The sequence below is a fragment of the Lissotriton helveticus genome, chromosome 5_1 (genome assembly GCF_964261635.1).
Source record: "Lissotriton helveticus chromosome 5_1, aLisHel1.1, whole genome shotgun sequence".
NCBI classification, from domain to species: domain Eukaryota; kingdom Metazoa; phylum Chordata; class Amphibia; order Caudata; family Salamandridae; genus Lissotriton; species Lissotriton helveticus.
Genome location: NC_136065.1, coordinates 523,218,327 through 523,231,293, shown reverse-complemented (window position 1 = coordinate 523,231,293; position 12,967 = coordinate 523,218,327). Strand labels below are relative to the sequence as shown.

At 43.3% G+C, this 12,967-nt stretch overlaps 1 protein-coding gene across 5 annotated transcripts in view; it reads left to right on the top strand.

Moving 5' to 3' along the window:
• The window catches only part of ATP13A2 (ATPase cation transporting 13A2), an 861,654-nt gene that overhangs the window by 720,815 nt on the left and 127,872 nt on the right, over positions 1-12,967 (top strand). For all 5 annotated transcript variants that reach the window (XM_078642867.1, XM_078642866.1, XM_078642870.1 and 2 more), the window contains one exon: positions 6,562-6,686. In XM_078642867.1, coding sequence (XP_078498993.1) covers positions 6,562-6,686 — 125 coding nt within the window. The remainder of the gene's footprint in view (positions 1-6,561; positions 6,687-12,967) is intronic.

The window sequence follows — 12,967 nt, the reverse complement described above, 5'->3', positions numbered from 1 at the left end:
CAAAGCAGCGGCCATTTTAGGTTGCAAGCGTATTAGAATTAGTAAACACATATGCAAGCGTCACTAGGACACCCGAATGTCAGAATAAATGGGATATTAGTGAGACAAACAGATTGATTTAGTTCATTAAGGTTATTCGAGGTTCTTGAATATAAGCAAGTCGCTTTACGTGCGAATCCTTGCTCCATCACAACTCGTTTGGGCAGATATTCAATGGTCTCAGCGCCTAAGAGTATCTCTGCAAGGTCTCCAGGAATGCCTGCAGCAAATGAATTTAATTTCATATATAGCACTAAGTATATTTAATCCCCCCCTTAGAGGTTGCATCTCATAAATCTGTCAGCCTCAGATACATGTCAATGACCAACATGTTTCACATGTTCTGGGCTTGTAGCGAGAAGCGTACATTCTGGGACATACTATATCATGACATTTCTGAAGCCACAAAGCCAATGGATGTCTTCACTGCACAAAAGTGTGTCCTGGGTTTATATCCTTGCCCTAAAAACAAAAAAGTCAAAACGAGATTTATAGATTTTTCATTAGCCAAACGAAGGGTGGCAATGAGATGGAAGTCCCCCATACCTCGTGAGTCACACTATGGAGGGCTGAAGTCACTAGGTGAGTGCAGGCGGAGAGCATGGCATTCCATTGGTAAAAAAACAAGGTCTGAGAAAACAACTCTTGGCAACATACTGGGATGCAATCCTTCAGGACTTCATAGAACATTCCAAAGAGAATACCCGTCCGCCCTAGACCGAGGGTCAAATCAATTAATGCATCCAAAGAATGCTCATGGAGAAACTGGGGCCCATAAAGGTAAATGTGTAGTATAAACCCAGTCAATTGTACTGTCCATATGCATACATATGTCCCTTTTGCATAAGCATTCCAACTATAGTAATGTCGTATTGGATCCTGCTATCTAATATATCTTCTTTGCTGGGAAGACAAATGACTGTGCCACTTACTTGATGAGTTTCTAGGTGATGGGTGGATGGGAGTTAAGTACGTTTCTTTTTTTTCCTCTCTTCTTTTCCAGTTGAGAATATACATAGGCAACATCCTTGTAAGCCAATTTTTTGCCTCGAATGATCCAACGATAAATATTATTTAAAAGAAAACATGGCACTTACTAATCTGTACACTGATAATGTATTGTGGTTCCCTTTCAAACGATTTTCTCTGAATCCAATTACTTATCTGTAACTTCTGTGACTCCTGCGACATGGAATATTGTTGTTCTATACAAAATGCAAAAGATTTCTTTTTTTTTTCAAAACACACCTTCCTCCTTACATGAGAATAAGCAAGGTACCAACACAGATTCAGATTCAAAAAGCTTTATTCGTTTTTTAAAAGAAAATCATAAAAGGGAATATTACAATAATAAGTACCCTAAACATTTCATAATTATACACAATTTTTTTAAATCCGATAATAAATAGATAAAAACTATTATTTATCAATTATCACAATTAATAGTGGGATTCATCAAAACAGGTAAGTTCATTGTAATCCGAAATTTCACAACAAGTTTTAAAAAACCAGAAACTGCGTAAATTACAAAATCATTTTCCAATTGCTGAAGTCTGATAAAAGCCGGTTTGCAAGTACGGATATCCCATTTTTTTTAAATTGGTTTCAGAAAAGTCCTCTGTGGGATTTCATAGAATTTACAAAAAAAGGCACAATGGATATTAGACTGGATGGATATATCATCACAGGGACAGATTACATTTTCCATAGTCCAATTATTAACATGAGGGAAGGTAATCAAATGGTAAAAGGTGCCAAACCTAAAACGGGAGAGAAGCATTCGGGCATAACAACTGGGGTTAGACGTTAGATACCTTTGGAGCCCTTCCAGGGGGGTAATTTGTTGGTATCTTCTAACAGTATGCTTGATTTTTTCCATACCCCACCTCTTGGTGTTTAAGTGGTCCATGACCATCTTTTTCAAGGATTTCCTAGATGCTAGTTCCATGGTCAATGGGCTAGTATAGAATTCCAAATTCCGAGCTCTGTCATCATGTTCTTCACATAGGTTAGCCATTTAATATTACCTATCCCTCAAGTTTGAGGCACTCATTGATTAGATCGCGATTTAATGAGGTCTCAGGGGTGACCCAGATTTTATGCCATAATAGAATGGGCGCTGTTTTAATAATATCCAGTATATAGTGAACCCCCATTCCAATATGTACAAGATAGGTAGATGTTGATTTAGGTACAGCCAATAGATGGCGGATGAACTGGTTTTCACTATACTGAATTTTTTGGGCGTTTTCCATTCCCCAGAGTCCTGAGCCATATACAGCTGTAGAAACACATTTCGCGTTGTAAATATGGATCAACTCTCTCACTGGTCTACCCCCGGTTTTAGCCTCAAAATTCTTCAAGGCGCCTATGGTCCTAGAAAAGGCTAGCTGTCTAGCTGACACAGCAGGCTGCCAACTGCCTTTTCTATCAAAGTGCATACACAGATAGGTGAATCTATCTGTGGACTCAATGCGCCTGCCATCAAGAACAATAGAACAGGGAGTCCTCTTTGTCCCTGTCCCACATGACATGATATATGTTTTGGGAGTGTTGATTTTTAAGCCCCTTTCTGCCATGTAGTTAGCGAATTTGAGGACGGCTCTCTGCAGACCAATCCTGGTACGGGACATGATGGCAGCGCCATCCGCATTTAAAAATAGTGGGGTTGGTGTTCCCATTATAGTTGGATGATTGTGTTGAGACTCCCTAAGATGTTGGCTGATCGAGTTTATGTAAAGTGTAAAGAGAAGGGGGGCAAGAATGCACCCCTGTCTCACACCCCTCTTGATGGGGAATTTTCCTGAACACTCACCCAATCTGGTGTAACGGACCCTAGCACCTGCTCCCCTGTAGAGTTATTTAATGAACTGAAGAATTTGATTGTCCAAGCCCATGTCTGTTAATATTTCCCATAAAAAATGTGGTTGGCGCAATCGAAGGCAGAACTCAGGTCAACAAAGGCAATAAAAAGATGCCCCATCTTGGCCTGAGTGTACTTCGATATTGTCATTTCAAGATTTAAACCCTGCTCTATTGTGCCCTTCCCTGTTCTAAAACCATATTACAAATTTGATATATCATAACTGGCGGGAGGTATACAGATTTCTCTTTTGGAGTCATAGTTTGTCCTCTAAATTTTAGTGATCACTAAAAATTAGCAGGAGGGTTTCCCATGAGGAAACCAAGGTTGCGTGGGAGACTGTTAAGAGTAAAATCAATCGTTGAATTACATCCCCTGCCATTGAAAGTAGGGCAAAAAGGAATGGCTGGGGAACATATTTCATTGATGTAAGATAAATTAAAATAGAACAACATACCGTTCAGGACATTTCCGAGTTTGGAATGAATGAAGTGGGTGGGAGAGTCCTCTTTGTGTTCGGCTAGACCGCACATGTCCGACAAACCATATGGACAGATAGTACAATTAAAGTCTCCCATCCAGATAAGAACCATCTCGCCACATAAGTGGTCCTGAATGATAGATAGACTACTTTTAAGGTTGTTGATTACTTTATCCACATTGTTTTTAGGGATATTATTATCAAAATTAACTATGGTCATGTTTTTAACACGACCGCCGCTCATAGTCAGAATCTGAAAGTGCTCTGGAGATGTAAACTTTAAAATTTTGATTCCTGCTGCCGTGGAAACATATATAGAAAGGCCCCCTTTATTTCTTCCTTGGATAGTTATAATAGCAGGCGTATGGAAAGTCTGATAGCCAATTATGTTTAATTCATCTGCTGCCCATGTTTCTTGAAGGCAGATGTATAGTTTTGGACAACGTCTAGCCAAGGTTGAAGGGAGATTTTGCTGGCTAACCCTGCGACATTCCAGGATATGAAATTTAGATTAATTTTTCCCATCTGGGGGATGGTAGCCGCGTCAGTTTTTTCGCTTGTGTTTGTCGTCTGTGGAGGAGAAGGTTGCTCTGCCTCAGGAGTCCGATCAAATCTTTGCTCATGTGAGGATTTTTGGGGTTTGGAAATACCCAGCCCAGATGTAAACCCTACTTCCTGGTCTTCTCCTCTCCTGTTATCGGGGGATTCCTTACGGGGAAGTGCTCTCTGGTGTTCATTTGAGTCAACCGGTGATAGAGCTGGGACCTTCAAGGTTATTGTATGCACCCTGGTTTCCCCCCTATTTCAATCCTGTTCGTCGAGGGAAGTTAATGCCTCGTAGTGATTGTATAAGTGAATATACCAGGGCGGGATGTAAGCGGACCTCTGTGATCTCATATAATGTTGTGGGAGAGGCCTGTTTCTATGAGTGCATCGCGGGTAATATACCTGCCGCCTTCTATAAAACGAAGGTGTTGGAACTGGTGAAAAGGGAGTGCGATTATTCCCCGTCTTGCTGGATTGTCTGGGGAACCTCCCGGTACTAAGGGTTGAGGATAAAAATAGCTCAGATCACGGGTGGATATGCCATCGCCGCCTCTCTCGACATACCAATCCGTGATGTGAGCTACTGCCCTCCGGTCCCTAAAGTTTACAATCAGGACATCACCCGCGATGCCCTTGGGTCTATGGCCCACCCATGCCAGTCTTCTCACAAACATGATCTCGCCATTTATGTTAGGTGGCAAGGGTCTGTTGTTTATTAGCCAATGTATGGCCTTGTTTTTTAATTCCAGATAAGGTTCCCTTTTCCCTGCTGGCAGTTCTGGGACGCCAGTAAGGATTATGACATAGGGGGCAGAGGCTGGGGGGAGATCTATATGTGCTCACGTTTTATTTAAGGTTTTAGTCGTCGGGTATTCTCTATTGGGAGGAATATTTAAATCTTCTGGGATTTTTGTTGGAGCGGTTTCATTTGGCCCTATGTTTGTAGTATGGGTACTGTCCGTTACTAAAGGATTGAGCTCTTTTGCAATAGGTAATAATTTTAATGTTTCTGTTGTTTTGTGAGCATCCCCCGGTATCTGGCCACCAAGGGAAATGGCTTGTTTGGATGTCAACAGTTGCTGTAGGAGATTGGCATTATTAGTTGTAGTTTCAGCCATGGTGCTTAGTTGGTCAGATATCCTCTTAACTCTTTCTATAAGGGGTAAGAGTAATGATTTTACTAAATGCTCAACGTTTTTATTCAGATCATTTGGATCAAAGGACAAGGGTTCTTTTAGCAGTGTACCTTTAGGTTTTGTGATGGATTTTAGCTGTTTTTGGAGGTCTACCCTGATTACATGCTCCTCCCCTTTTTCTCCTTGACGTGACAGCCTGCCCTATTTGTCTTATCTTTGAATTATTATTTCTCAGTATTGTCATTTTTTCTGGGGGGTTTGGGAGTTCCTCTGATAGTAGTTCTAAGGAGATGTCAAGACTGTCACTGCTGACTCGTGCCCCCTGCTTGAAATCGAAGATGGAATACAATCTTGCAGAAGTAGTGGAATGCTAGAATCGTCTGTCGGGGTTACTTGAGTGGGTTGTGGCGGCGGAGATGGAACTGTAATTAGGGAGCCCAGGGAAGAGTTTCTATTAGCTAATTCCAGAGACAGTCGGTGTTCGGCAATCGCTATCTCATGATCGATTTTTGAGGCTGCCTTAGTTAGAAAGTGGTCGAGCGTCCCTTTATTTAGGCCTGCCCCCAGAGAGTTCCTGCCCTTAGCTGTTCGTGCAGTCATTGTTATTCTTAGTGAGACAGTGGGCTAGGTCTAACAGGCTACCTGACAACAATAATCGTTAGGGAGTGAGTAATGTGGACAACTTAGTTAAATATATTGCAAAGTTCATTGACAGTGAGTACGTTCTTACTGTAAGGGCCGTGTCCAGTGTTCATACATCAACAAAAAGGGGAGGGCCCCGCCCCGGCCTCGTCTAGCCCCAGACAGCCACAGACGGCCCGCCCTTTGCCCGGGCTTAGCCCGGGCGCTCCCGCGCCGCGGAGAGGGACGCCGGTATTTGTGCACCTCCTGGCGCGTAGTTCAGGTGTGGGGCTTCCGGCTGCAAGGAGAGATGGAACCTGTAGTTCCCTGGTGAGACTGGGAGCTCGCCCCCACTCTGCGGCTGCACCGTGGATGGAGAGTTGCAGCGGCGGGGGGCGAGCGGGAACACCAACGCGGGGAAGCTGGTCCAGGTGGAAACACAAAGTTCAAATTTCCCGGGCAGCAGCAGGTAGGGTCTTCTGGTCAGCCCATCTTGGACTGAATATAATTTTACCTAGTACGGCAAGTAAATAGTCTCTCCCAAGTGGTGCAGGTACAAAGTCCTGCATCCCTTGACTATAATTCTTCTGCAACCAGAGCCAACCTCCTCATATCCTGGGATGAGGAGTAGTATCCAACCTTTCTCATTTTGGAAAATTGTCCAGTGAAGTTGCAGATTCAGTTTCACCGGAAGACAAATATGGGCCGGGCAGCACAACTTTTCCAAGCATTATGTTAATTTTGTGTGGTTTTGTTATTGCATTTTTTTGTGACTGAATTTGAGGCTGTGCGTGTCTGTACTTGTATGTATCATTTATATTTCTCTGACATCACATGTGTACTCCTGCTTGAATTTTGCTGATCTTGTGTCACAGGGATGCTGTGGAGAGTGGGCTGAGATTCCTAGGTTTCCTTATAATGAGGAACGTGCTGAAACCAGAGACCACCCCTGTTATACACCTCCTGCGTAATGCAAACATCCGAACAGTCATGGTGACAGGTAAATGAATGCACCCCAAAGTAATTCATTTTCTGTTGCATTTTTAAGTGACCATAATGTAATATCTCACCAAGTCTATACACAATGTATTCAAAGACCACAAGAAATAAAACACCTTCACATGATCTGTACATATTCTTAATATAATAAGTTAATTAGGAAGCACTTTAAACACTTTAAACACTTTTTTATTTGTATTGATTCTGCTTCTTGTGAAATGTTTGTCCTATTAATCGGTTAGGGAATCGCATACTAGGCATTGTTTGATATCTTGTGGTTGGTCCACTTAGAAAAACATCTCTGTGGCCCTGGAGTTGGGGGCATGTTTTTAATCATACAGCCTTCAGACTTAACTAGAATCCCCCTAGACCATCACTTCAGCACTAGGTTCAAGTTTTATTTTTCAGTCTTTTGAACCATAGCAACACAGTCCAAAACCTTGCTAATTAGAGAAATTGGAAGAACTGTTTTATGGTTTCCCAGAAACTAATGGGATTACTTGGGACTATGGCACTGGGACAGGAACAGACTAATTTGCATATAGCCAGGTTCTGAGCTGGGATGGTGCAGTGAGCTAAAAAACAGGTGATGGATTAAAACCATGATCTCTTGACTTGGTAAGAGTATTCTGCATCATTCAGAAACTCTGTCCATCACCACCCCCTTTTCCAAAATCGATTTTGTCCACACTATGTGTGGGAGGGTATACTCAGACGTGAGTCCCTTGCTCATTGCACCATCAGGATTCAAGCAAGCCGGGCCAACGAAGGCTGTGATGCCAGAAACCGGTCCCCGGAAGCTTGTTTCCTTCCCAGTATAAGAATTGGCTTGGTAGTTTGGTTTGCCCTGTTCCGATCATGCACTGGGACAGGAACAGACTACTTTGCATATAGCCAGGTTCTGAGCTGGGATGGTGCCGTGAGCTAAAAAACAGGTGATGAATTAAAACCATGATCTCTTGACTTGGTAAGAGTATTCTGCATCATTCAGAAACTCTGTCCATCACCACCCCCTTTTCCAAAATCTATTACTTGGCACTATGGCATTAGACCAGAATAATATATTGTCATGCCCAGAACTTGCTATATCCAACTATTTCCTTGTATTTTCCAATCCAGAGCTTGAGTGTATACCTTCATTCCAGCATGTGTCTGCAATACCCACTATCTCAGCGACTTCAAAGCCAATGAATCATCACCTGAAAGGGAATTGTGATTCAGTTTCCAAAATGGAGAAAGGGCATATAAGATTACTGCAGTTCAGAAACTGAATATGCCCATTATTAAGTTCACCACCTGCGCTACACCGAGCTCAAGAAAGATCAGTAACAAAAATATAAACTAACTAGTGTCTTTACAAAAATTTGACACATTGATGCCAACCACGTTAGGCAATCTGAAGACTTGGTGGTCAAACACAGGTATTAAACTTCTCAGTAAACCTTAACAAAAGCAAGTCTTTCTCATTTATAGCCCTTCAGTCTAGTCCATGTTCCCAGGTGAGAATTGTGGTGCTATTGCCCTAAGGGCCCCTTACCCCTTTGTTAAGGAAGTAACCTATAGGTGCCATGCTGGCTCTCCAGCGAACCCCATGCTTTTTTAAGGTGTGATAATTGATAAAGGAAAGGATCGAGTAAGAGGGGGCAAAATAAGGAGGGCAAGAAGGAGAAAGAGTAGGAAGGTGGGTGTGGACCTCAGGACCACACACTCCAAACAGAGCATGGCAAATCTGGGATTTTATTGCAGAGGGAAAGCACATACCTTCGCCACTACCTTATGAGTATTCCCAAATTCATAATCTGTATCCTCAATAACTTCCTCTAAAGTTCTGTGCTGCAAATGTAGCCCACGCGATCACCCGAGATGCCACAAATGTTAATTGAATTCATAATTACTATACATATGTCACAAATTGAACTTAATCTCAGTGTATTGGGGGCTGCCTTTACCTTAAAGGGTGTATAAAGGTCAACAAGGGCGCCCAAACGCGTCAGCACAGGACCTCGGGAACATATTTTGAAAACAACAGTGGTCCCATGCATAAGCAATATTTACACAGCAATCAATATAGACACAATGGATACTATATTCGTTATGACATGTCCAGCCGGACAGTGGTCGCAATCTTTTACTAGTTAGAACAATGTGAAAACAAGATTCCTTCAACAATTCATCGTAGTGGGGCACAAGCCTGTACCCTAACATATACAAATTGGCATAGTGAAGAAAAATACAAGCAAACAGAGCAGGGCTTTTAGGCAAAAGCTACAGATTCCTGTAAATAATATTATAACAGGAATTCAGATAGCACGATTACAGGCATATAACACATTGTATACGTTTTTGGTTTATGGTGCTCAGAGAGGTCGACGGCGTTTCGATCCCACTATCTAATCATGGGGATCATCATCAGGACATTAATAATGCCTAAAGGGTAAAGACTCTATAGCCTAAGAAAGGGAGAAAGGTATAGAAAAAACGGATTACTAGATCTGACAAGGCTAACAAACAAGTGACAGTAACCGTTTAAAGGTACCAGTGATACAGTTGTAGCGTGCACTAAGTGCAAAATGTGGTGATGAAACCGACGTGCAAAGCCCTGATGTGAAGTGGGCAGATAAAAACAGGAACGATCGCAGTGGTTAAGGACTAAAGCCATGTCCTGCGCGAAGATGTTAAGGCAGCAGAATTTGTGTAAGGTGAGGGTCTGCGCCACAGACGTAGGGCAATGTGCCTAACGTAGGAAAACTGCTCAAATAGAGAGCAACACGTGCATACAGACAGTGGCTAATACGGACGTGGTAAAACACCCGGCTAGATAGTGGAGGTTCCTAAGACGGAGCACTTGCCCGACTAAGCGAGCAAAAAGCCCCAGTTAAATTACACAGCGGGCTTCCTGGTGGTTAAGGAGAGGCAGGTCCCCAGGCCGGAGCAAATGCCCGACTCGGCGAGCAGTAAGCCCCGGTTTTATTACACAGCAGGCTTCCTAGTGGATACGTAGACAGAGAGGTATGTGAGCATGCCGAGCTCCAGTGAGTGGGACGTACATCGACAGTGCGGGCTTACCATTGATGCACAACCAGGGAATTCAAGGTTGGGTGGGGGGTGGCGGCGTTGTTGGTTAAATAACCTGGCTGTCCTGTGAAGAGAAGGACAAGAACGGTTGTGTCTGAGGTGTCAATTAGTTAGCGGTCCAAGGCGAACCCTCGGAAGTGGTCTTACCAGCAATCTGGAGCCTTCTGGGGAAAACGGCAGCAATGTGCTTGGACGTGTTTTCAGGTAGGGAAGTAGTCCTAAATGGAAAAGCAAGTCATAGGGGGATTCATTAATAAAACGGTCCACCAGGGGATCGTATCTATAGATATACTGCGAGTTTCCATGGGGCCCACTTACCGGGTCAGTCGGAGCGCAGACCTTCCTGGCAATGCAATGGCGTGCCGGGTAGGAAGTTTGGCCACTAATAATGAAAGAAGGCTCACGATTGGTCGAGGCTAGTTATCAGGGAGTCATAAAAGTAAAGGAAGGACACCGTTGGGGCCAACTACGAGTGGAGGGATAATAAAAATAGAGGGTGGACAACGTGTGAGCCATCTTGGTAGTAAATGTGATCATGCAATAAAAAGGGTCGAATTGCCCGACAGAGGCACAATACCAAGGGGTTATATAAGAAAGAATAAATAAAGAGCTATACATTTGTTATACCTTATAGAGGTATAAAAAAGTAACGTGAAGGATTAAAAACAACGTGTGGGATTTAGCAAAAACTGTCATAGGGTCCTGGAGGTTTTTGTTTCTACGAGTTATATCAGGTTCGTCCAATCCTTTTGTAGATTCAGCCCTGAGTTCAAGCTGTCTGTTCTCAGGATCCATTTAAGCTCCTCTTTGTTGAGCATTTTCGTCAAGTCCCCTCCTCTTGTGGGTAATGTCACCTGGCTGATTACAGTCCATTTGATATCATTTTCGTTGTGTCCCTTCTCAGTGAAGTGTTCCACCAGTGGGGCATTGACTGCTTTGCATCTAATCCTGCTGCGATGTTGTGAAATCCGTAATTTGATTTTTTGTTTGGTCTGACCCACGTAGATCATATCACATGGGCACAAGATGGCATAGACCAGGTTGCAGCTGTTACAATGTGTAAATGTATTCAATACGTTTCTCACATCTTTAAAAACAAAATCTTTACTTTCAATACAGAAATCACAGACAACACATGTTCCACATTTAGAATGACCCCTCAAAGGAGGGAGTAACCAGAGGTCGTTTAGTGTGGTGTTGGCTGTTTTGGAGTCAGGGAGAGCAGCCCTCACTAGGTGATCCCTCAAGTTTTTGCTTTTTTTGAAAGCAAACATGGGCGTCTCTAGGTCAAGAGTTCCAGAGTTGAGAATATGCCCGTTTCTTTTGATGCTTTTCGGATTTTGTTGGACACAGGAGAAAATGTGGTGACACATACTAGTTTGTCAGAGGTTTTTTTGGGTCTTTGTTCTAGCAACACCTCACGCGGACAGTACCAGGCCCTTTTCATGGCGTTTTTGACCAGGCGGCGAGGGTAGCCCCTGAATCTGTTTGGCTGCCAAGGTATTAGCTTCTGTGAAATAGTCAGTTTTAAGGAAACAGTTTCTTCTTAATCTCAAAAACTGGGAATAGGGTAGGCTGTCCCTGAGGGCTCTAGGATGGCAACTACTATAGCTAAGTAATGTATTCCTCTCCGTGGGTTTCCGGAACAAGGACGTAAAAAGCAGGCCATCCTTGTGTTGGATACATAGGTCAAGGAAAGGGATACTGGTTTTGCTGTGGTTAAGGGTGAAGGTTAAGCCGTTGCAGTTATTATTTAACCAATGCAAAAATGGTTCCAGTGCTTCCAATGGACTGCCCCAGATGAGAAAGACATTGTCTATGTAACGCTTCCATTTAAGAACCCCTTGATGGAATGGGTTAGTAGAAGAGAGGATTGTGTTACATTCTATCCAGTCCATATACAAAATGGCCAGGGTTGGAGCGAAAATTGCGCCCATGGAGGTTCCCCTTACTTGTTGGAAATATTCGTTGTCAAACATGAAAAAGTTTCGTGTTAAGAAGATTTCGAGTAACTGTATAATGAATAGTGTGAGTACCGTGTGTGGGCGAGGTCGGGTGTCAAGGATGTTCTGCATGACAAACAGTGATTCTCTTTGCGGGATGTTTGTATACAGCGACTCAACGTCCAAGGTACATAGAGTTTTGCTATCAGGGTTAAAAGGATGATTTTCAATCAGATTTATCATGAACATACTGTCCCTGACGTAGCAGTCGGTAATGGGTACGAAGTCTTTAAGAAAAAAGTTCACGTAGTGACCTAGGGGTTCCAAGACCGACCCGCAACCAGATACAATAGGCCGTCCGGGAGGGTTATCGAGTCGTTTGTGTATCTTGGGGAGGGTATAGATAACCGGGGTTCTTGGATGCGTTACATTGAGGAAATTAAGCTCATGTTTACTGAGGAAGCCGATTTCATGTGCCCCTGTGGTGATTTGTTTAATTAAGCCTTGTAGTTCCTTAGTGGGGTTAGTCCGGAGTCTACAGTAATGGTCTGTATTGGAAACCTGGCGAGATAGTTCAGTTTTGTAATTGTTAATACTCTGTAAAACTATCCCTCCGCCCTTATCGGCAGGCTTTATGACCAGATCGTTATTCTCACGCAGTGATGAGATTGCCATTTTCTGATCTAATGTAATGTAATGGGGAATACACAAATGAGACTTGGCCAGGTTGGAGATTTCCTTAAGTATAACCTTCTCAAATGTGGTCCCTCTTTGGGGATCATGTTGGACGGGGGGAGAAAGTAGATGGAGGTCTGAAGGGTGATTGGCATTCTTAGGCTGGGGTCGATTTTGATCAAAGAATGCACGCAGTCGGATTTTTCTGAAGAAACCCAATAGTTCAGATTGGAGGTCAAGGAATTTAGGATAGGTAGTGGGAACAAATGATAACCCCTTGCTGAGAATGGAAATTTCATGGGAGGAGAGGGTGTGATCAGACAGGTTGAATACGGGGATGGTCATGTCTGTATTGTCAGTGTCTACTACCACTGGTAGAACTTGTGCCTGGTTTGTCTCTCCCCTGGGGGGTTGTGCCATCTCGCTTGTTGTTTTACCCGCCCTCTCTTGGGGGGGTTCCCCGCCGCCTCTCGCTAAAAAAGGGGGGTTAGGGTTGCGTGGGGCAGTACTTGAACCTTCACCAGCATCTGAACTATCGGAAGAGTCGGCAGATGAATCAGTGAATCCTACAATAGTATTCTTCCGATTG